At 44.6% G+C, this 6,747-nt stretch overlaps 1 protein-coding gene across 1 annotated transcript; it reads right to left on the reverse strand.

Moving 5' to 3' along the window:
• Positions 1 to 472: 472 nt before the first annotated feature.
• Positions 473 to 5,782, reverse strand: LOC120800697 (dnaJ homolog subfamily C member 5-like). Its single transcript, XM_040146978.1, has 6 exons — positions 5,691 to 5,782; positions 2,514 to 2,634; positions 2,025 to 2,238; positions 1,757 to 1,931; positions 1,077 to 1,152; positions 473 to 573 (listed from the first exon to the last, which is right to left on the reverse strand). The coding sequence occupies exons 2-6, from the start codon at positions 2,618 to 2,620 to the stop codon at positions 495 to 497; spliced, it is 651 nt and encodes a 216-aa protein (XP_040002912.1). The 5' UTR covers positions 2,621 to 2,634; positions 5,691 to 5,782; the 3' UTR covers positions 473 to 494.
• Positions 5,783 to 6,747: the final 965 nt, after the last annotated feature.

Raw genomic sequence — 6,747 nt, forward strand, 5'->3', positions numbered from 1 at the left:
AGGCACCACAAACTTTAATCTGAGTCAGTGACGAGCTACATAGGTTTAATCTTTTGACCTTTGTACCAGGTGAATGTGTCCAAACAGTGACAAGAACATCAGCTGCGTTTGTCCTGGAAGAGCGGCGCCCTCTACAGGACAGAGGCTGCTTAACGACGACACTCGTCTCTTTATCAATAATTTATTAATGCTGACACGATAAAAACAGAGGTAAGGAGTCCTCCAGGTGACAGCGTCTCCTCCCATGATCACAGGTGTCATCTCAGTCACACAAACCAGGTTTTATTCCAGTTCATCCTCAAAATAAAATAAATATGAACAGAACAAAACAAACTCCAAACCAAAACACTATTTATATCGACACATACAACAACAAGTGAGATTTATATTTATGTTACTGGGGTGAAAGTTTACAACATATTAAGAACAAGGATCTAATATTGAATTATAACCTTTACCCATAATTAGTGTGGGAAGAGTCTGAAGGTGTAATCCTACTGCAGCCAATCAGAGAGTGACTCTAACGCCTCAGGCTGGTCCCCAGCCCCTGAAGTACTGGAAGACTTTTTTTCCCTGTGTGCACAAGTTGAGTTGATGAACAAGATGTTCACACAATATTAAAAAAAATACATGATTTTCCAGGATCTTGTACTCGCAAGATAGTGAGCATGATATGGAGCTTTTGTACATGAGATTTAAATAAAACGTTCAGGGCTTTGGCTCCGTAGAAATCCTCGTGTTTCATGTCTGACTCAGAAACATAAGACATGAACTGATCTTTTAAAATGAAACGAATGATTATCTCAACCAAATTTGACTAAATGTCAGACTGTTGCTTCAAGAAAACACCAAACAGACTCAAATTAACGGCTGACAAACGTTTCTTAAACCAGTTTTAAAGCAGAGCAGTTTATTTCTCTCGAAGGAATCGGCCCGAACCTCCTGCAGTGATGCGTTGGGTTTGGGTCTCGGCCGATAAATGTTGTCTCTAAGTTAAATGACTGTTTCAGGTGGATGATTACATCAGTGACGTGTTTCCCGTTTCCCGTCACCTTCAGGTGTAGGTGTCCCCATACCTGCGGTGTCCGTCGGCGATCAGCTGAGTTTTCTCGCTGGCGTTAGTTGGCTGGTGAACGATTGGAGCTTCAACATCTGCACAGAAACAAAAACCTCTGTATGACCAGCCTGTCCATACGTCTGTGATCTGTCTGATGGGACAAATCCATGAAGGGTGAGTTGAAGGTTTTATTAAGGTGAAGGGATTCTGGTTCACGTCAGGGCTCTGAAATATTCTCAGCTGCTAATTAATGAGGTTTTAATTGACTCTTATTCACTACTCAGATATTGAACAGCTTTACCAGGACAAGTCAATGGAAACACTCGTGGACTGGGATACCGTATATTAAGGGGATTTTAATGGGTTTTCTGCAAAGATTAAGGGATTTTAAGGAGTAAAACACCATAAAGTGCACAAAACATGAATGTTTTTTCTAAGTATAGAGCAGTAACCAATGCTCCGTACCACAGCATTTATTGCCCAAGATAGTTTACAGGTGACCCTTGATCTGTACCTCAAAACTAGACATGGAAATCAGTTGATCAATACATGTTTGGTTTCTGATTACTGAACGATGAAGCTCAGCTTGAGCAGACGTGAGGAAAAAGAAAAACCGACTTGAAAGAAGAATTAATAAATCTGTAGGCCGTCACCTGTGTGACTGTCAAAATAAAAGCTGTGGACTTCCCGTCATCTCACCATTGTCGGGGTCGTTGCGTATCTCTTCCTCGAGTTCGTCGGGGGAGACGTAGTCTGGCTCCGCCCCCTCACCTGTGGGCGTCGGCTTGAGTTTCCCACAGCAACAGTTACAGCAGCAGCAGAGGCAGCAGCAACAGTAACACCCGGTCAGGATCCCGCACACCGAGAACAGACCCTGAGACAGAAACACGGAGTACCGCCTCAAATCAGCTGTCAGTTTCATCGCTATGGTCGGTCTCACAGACAGTGTCAGCCCCGCCCCCCTCACCTTGGCCCACCAGGTGGACAGCATGAAGTATGTGTTGACATTGTCCTCTCCGAACTGCTGGGCCACGTAGAGTCCCAGAGATCCGTACGAGTCGTAGATGTTCCTCTTGGTGAGGTCGGACAGGACGGCATGAGCGCTGTTCAGTTCCTTAAACTTCTCCGCCGCCTCCGGGTTCTCCGGGTTTTTGTCAGGGTGGTACCGCAACGCCAGTTTCCTGACACCAGACACAGGCCTCAGTTTTCACCGTTAACACTTAATGTCACGTGCTACAGTTGAAAGCTCTGGAACAAGCCAGGAATCGGACGTGGGGTCACTGTGATGTTTACCTGTGTGGAATCACCTGAGACATCTCAGTAGATCAGCTCAGGTTCAGACAGCGCGAAAATCATTTCTACATTAAACATGTGATCGATCACCTCAGACCGGAGGAGGGCTGTCAGTGACTGATCACCTGCTGCAGGTGAGTGGGCGGGGCTGTGACTGTCTCACCTGTAGGACTTCTTAATGTCGTCATGGCTGCAGCCTTTCTCCAGACCCAGGATCTGATACAGAGACTCTCCAGAGGTGGACAACGTTCGCTGCCTCCCTTCAGACATCCTGACACCATCACCTGTCGCAGGTGGACATGTGTCAGACAAGACACTGGACTCACCTGGGTCTCAGCCTCAAACATTCATTTAAACTGCACGGCAGCTGTACAGCCTGTCCACCGGGGAGCCATACAGCTACAGACTGGTCAAACTGGTCAAACTGGACACATGACAGAGCGGGCTAACATGGCAGCCGTGGAAAGCTCCAGCTCAGAAGTGACATCCTGTTGCCACGTTGAGGTGACACGTGTTTCACCACGACCTCTGTGCCACTAGGAGCAAAATGACAGGATGTTTGTTTATCATTTTAAGAACCTCCAGTCGAAGTTCGCAGAGACAGATCGACGCACAGCAGTGACATGGAGGTCAGAGTCCCACCTCCCGGAGGTGGATGATCTTTGGAAATGAGCTGAAACGAAACGAATGCTTTCGTAAATCACAGTGTTAGCAGAGTTTCTACACGATCGCTGTAGAAGATTCTGATATCTTCAGCCTCAAGCTTATTCATGGCGAGATGATGAGAAAATGGCAGATCACACGACAAGACGTCGGGACACGTGCTGTGATTTGGGAATGATTGGTCAAATCTGTTTTCATCTCATGTCCCTGGAGGAACGTTTATCACGTATGTTCACATCTGTAAGAGCTCAGTGCCGGGCTGGTTTCTGTATCTGAGGAGCTCTTTTACTCATTTGTATGCATACTGGAGGTGTTCCTCGTGTCCTCTGATTGGTGAATTTTCCCCAAGTGATAGCCTGTAGCAGTGGCCCCTGGGCCGAATCTGGCCCTCCAATATAAACGTGTGGCCCCTCAAGGAACGCTGACGTTTTCCCCTTCATAAGTTACAGGATTGTGTAACATGATCTTATAGCAACAAATATCATCACCGATCTGTGTCTCAGGCTCTAACAGGAAACCGTCTGACGGACGTGGCGTGCCGAGTGTGGACAACCTGTCACTTAGATTTAAGTCGTTTTGGCCAACACGAAATCTGCGTAATGAGTAAGAACTGAGACGCTTTGTGGATCAACAGAAGATTAATCCGCAAATGTTTTGATGATCAAGTATCAGCCCTAGTCACGGCGAACGGCTCTGAAATGTGTCTCTGTTTCTGTCACAGTAAACTGAATCTCTGGGTTCTGGACTGTCGGTTGGACAAAAACAAGATATCTGAAGACATAACCTCGGAGAAACGATTGTTCTCTGTTTTCTGACATTCCAGAGACAAAACTGTGAATTTATTAATCGTGAAAATAATCAGCATTTTAATTGATAATGAAGGAGTCATATGGGTCATTCACACTATCATAAGCTGCTGTCAGTTTTCACTACCTAACAGGAAAATGACATCTGCCAAAAAACAAGACAACGTGTCGGGCTGCTTCTCACGCCCGTGTAACTGTTGCCCCCCCACTGGAGAACGCTGAAAAAACTGGCCCCTGGCATTTAGCCTTTATACGTCTGGTGCTGTTTGTCTGGTTGAATTTTACCTGAGGAAGGTCTGGGGTCCAAGACATTGTGTTAATAAGGTGAGTTCAAGTGTTGGCCAGTCTGTAGGATTCTTTGGTTTTCTATAATAATAATAATAAAGCCTCAAATCAGTTCTCACAAGTCACATTTCAATATTTTTAAAACTCTAAACAGGTGAAAACAGTTTCCACAGTGTCGTTGATCGTCCTCTTGGATGGAGCAGCGACCCTACAGGCATTTGACCCCATGTGGTTTGATCCTGGATCCAACACTGTACATATACTACAACCAGCCATGGCTGGATTAACCTCCTGAGGGGCCCAGAGGGACAGATTGGTTGTTGGGCCCCTGTGACCCCCCGGCCATGTCAGTGTCATTGCTTCCTCAGACAACAACCAGGACACTACACCTGAAATGATTTGTTGATTCGTTCGTCAATTGACAGAAAATTAATTGGCAAAAATTTTGATGATTGACAATTAATTTAATTCTTTAAAGGAAAAATGCTGAAAATTCTTTGGTTCCAGTTTCTCACGTGAATATTTTCTAGTTTCTCAGTTTTCTCTGACAGTGAGCTCAGCACGACATTTTAATCACTGAACAATCAATTGATTATTGAAGAAAATAATTGTCAGACGTTTTGATAATGAAGATAACCGGTTGTTCTCCTGTGATGCAATAATACGACCTTACTGAGGTTTTCTGTCTGTTCTATTCTGACACACGGAAAAAAAATACAACAAATGAGCAACAAATACAAACTAAAACAGTTCCGGTCTTAGGGCCAGATTTGACACAGAGTCCCTCTACCAGACCAGGACCACAGGATGGACGACGGAGGACCCGACAGAGTTGAGATTTTAGTTCAGCGGAGCAAATTTACAACAGATTTGTGATTAATCAAATTATGTAGATAGTAGGATGTGGAGTTAACCCGGGGGTCTGGGGCCCCTGGGGCCGATGCCTGGTTTGTCTGGTTGGTGATCCATCCTCGGCCATAACAATAATAGAACAATAACAATATATATATGATAAGACAATCGAGAGTTTCCTCTGGACCTGCAGCACCGGTGTACAGAATATCAGCAGGAAGAATGCGGAGCTTTTCGTGGTCATTTTTAAACCACAATGGAAGAAAACACACACCAAAGTACTGAATCTACAGCCTACCTGAACACTGTCATTCAAACCCACAGAACTTTATTTAAATTCTACTGACGATCTAAAAATACCAAATGCGTCAGGCTTCAGATGCAGACACGAATGAACGATGAACGATGCAGATATAAAAACAGACGACAGGCGTCCGTGTCCTGTAACAACCAAGTCGCTCAAAGTTTGGTGGTTTTATAGACATAGCACTGTAGGACAATAACGCAGAGTGAAAACCCACCGGAGGATTAAAACATGCTGCGTCACAGAGGGGACAACTGGTCCTCTCAGCCCCCGAAGACCAAACACTTTGGAGATACATGGTTTCCCCTGGACAAAGGTGAGACTCATGATAAATACGATGATGTGACACAGGTCGGTAGAACCCCCGTCTACCTGTAAAGAAACTGGAAGGTAAACGCGAGGGTTAAAGACTGGTCCGAAGCGCTGTTACCTGTGTGCTGAAGCCCGTCGAAGTCTGGGAGCGTCCCGTCCCGACGAAGCGTCTACCTGTCCAGGTGTCTGCGGTCGACCTGTGGCAGGGAGGATCTCTGACAGCCCACATCAAACATTCAGCAGCAACTCAGCTCGGGTGACCACGAGCCGCCACGGCTGCTCGGGTTTCACCGAGACGCTCGGCTGGATGCTTTGTGACGGGGGGGTCAGATGCACAGGTAGACAGGTAGATGGACAGGTAGACAGGTAGACAGGTAGATGGACAGGTAGACAGGTAGACAGGTAGATAGACAGGTAGACAGGTAGATAGATAGACAGACAGGTAGATAGACAGGTAGACAGGTAGATAGACAGGTAGACAGGTAGACAGGTAGATAGACAGTACAGTCAACAGTAATAGTACTAGCAGGCGTGATAACAGTAGTAGATAACAAAGGATAGCGTAGAGAAGAATGTAATAAAATAACAATAAAATTCAGTCCAAGTGTCTGTGGATATTTTAAATCTCAAATTATCAGCGGCAAAAATGCACAGTGCTAAGACCGCAAACAATTCAGAAAATACAAACTCTATTGTGAATTGATGTTTAGCTGGACTAAATTGTAGTTTGGTCTCCTGCCAGGCTGGAGTGGGATTAGGTGTTTTTGTTTTTTTCTCCATTGTTTCTCATTTTCCATTACTATTTATTTCCTTTGCTTGTGTCGGACTCTTACTTCCCTCTCTCATTTGGACGATACAAGGCACAGGAATAAGCCGCCTAGAGCCATGATCTCCGCTGGTCGAGTAAAGTTGATCATTATTTTATTTATATGTTTATTTTCTACCTCCTGGGCCTGGACTTTTATTATTCGCCACTGGAGACGCATTGATTGTTTTTTCTTTTCATTTTCTAAACTGCCCGGGGTTGTTTATATATCCAATCATTGTGTGCTATTTTGATATGTCAATGCTAAATATAAAAAATAATGAGTGTAAGATATGAAAATTTGAAACCTAATTTACAAATAAATATGCAAAGTCAGTTTTTAAACATACAATTATTTGCATTTAATGAT

Source organism: Xiphias gladius, chromosome 15, assembly GCF_016859285.1.
Source record: "Xiphias gladius isolate SHS-SW01 ecotype Sanya breed wild chromosome 15, ASM1685928v1, whole genome shotgun sequence".
Classification (NCBI taxonomy): domain Eukaryota; kingdom Metazoa; phylum Chordata; class Actinopteri; order Istiophoriformes; family Xiphiidae; genus Xiphias; species Xiphias gladius.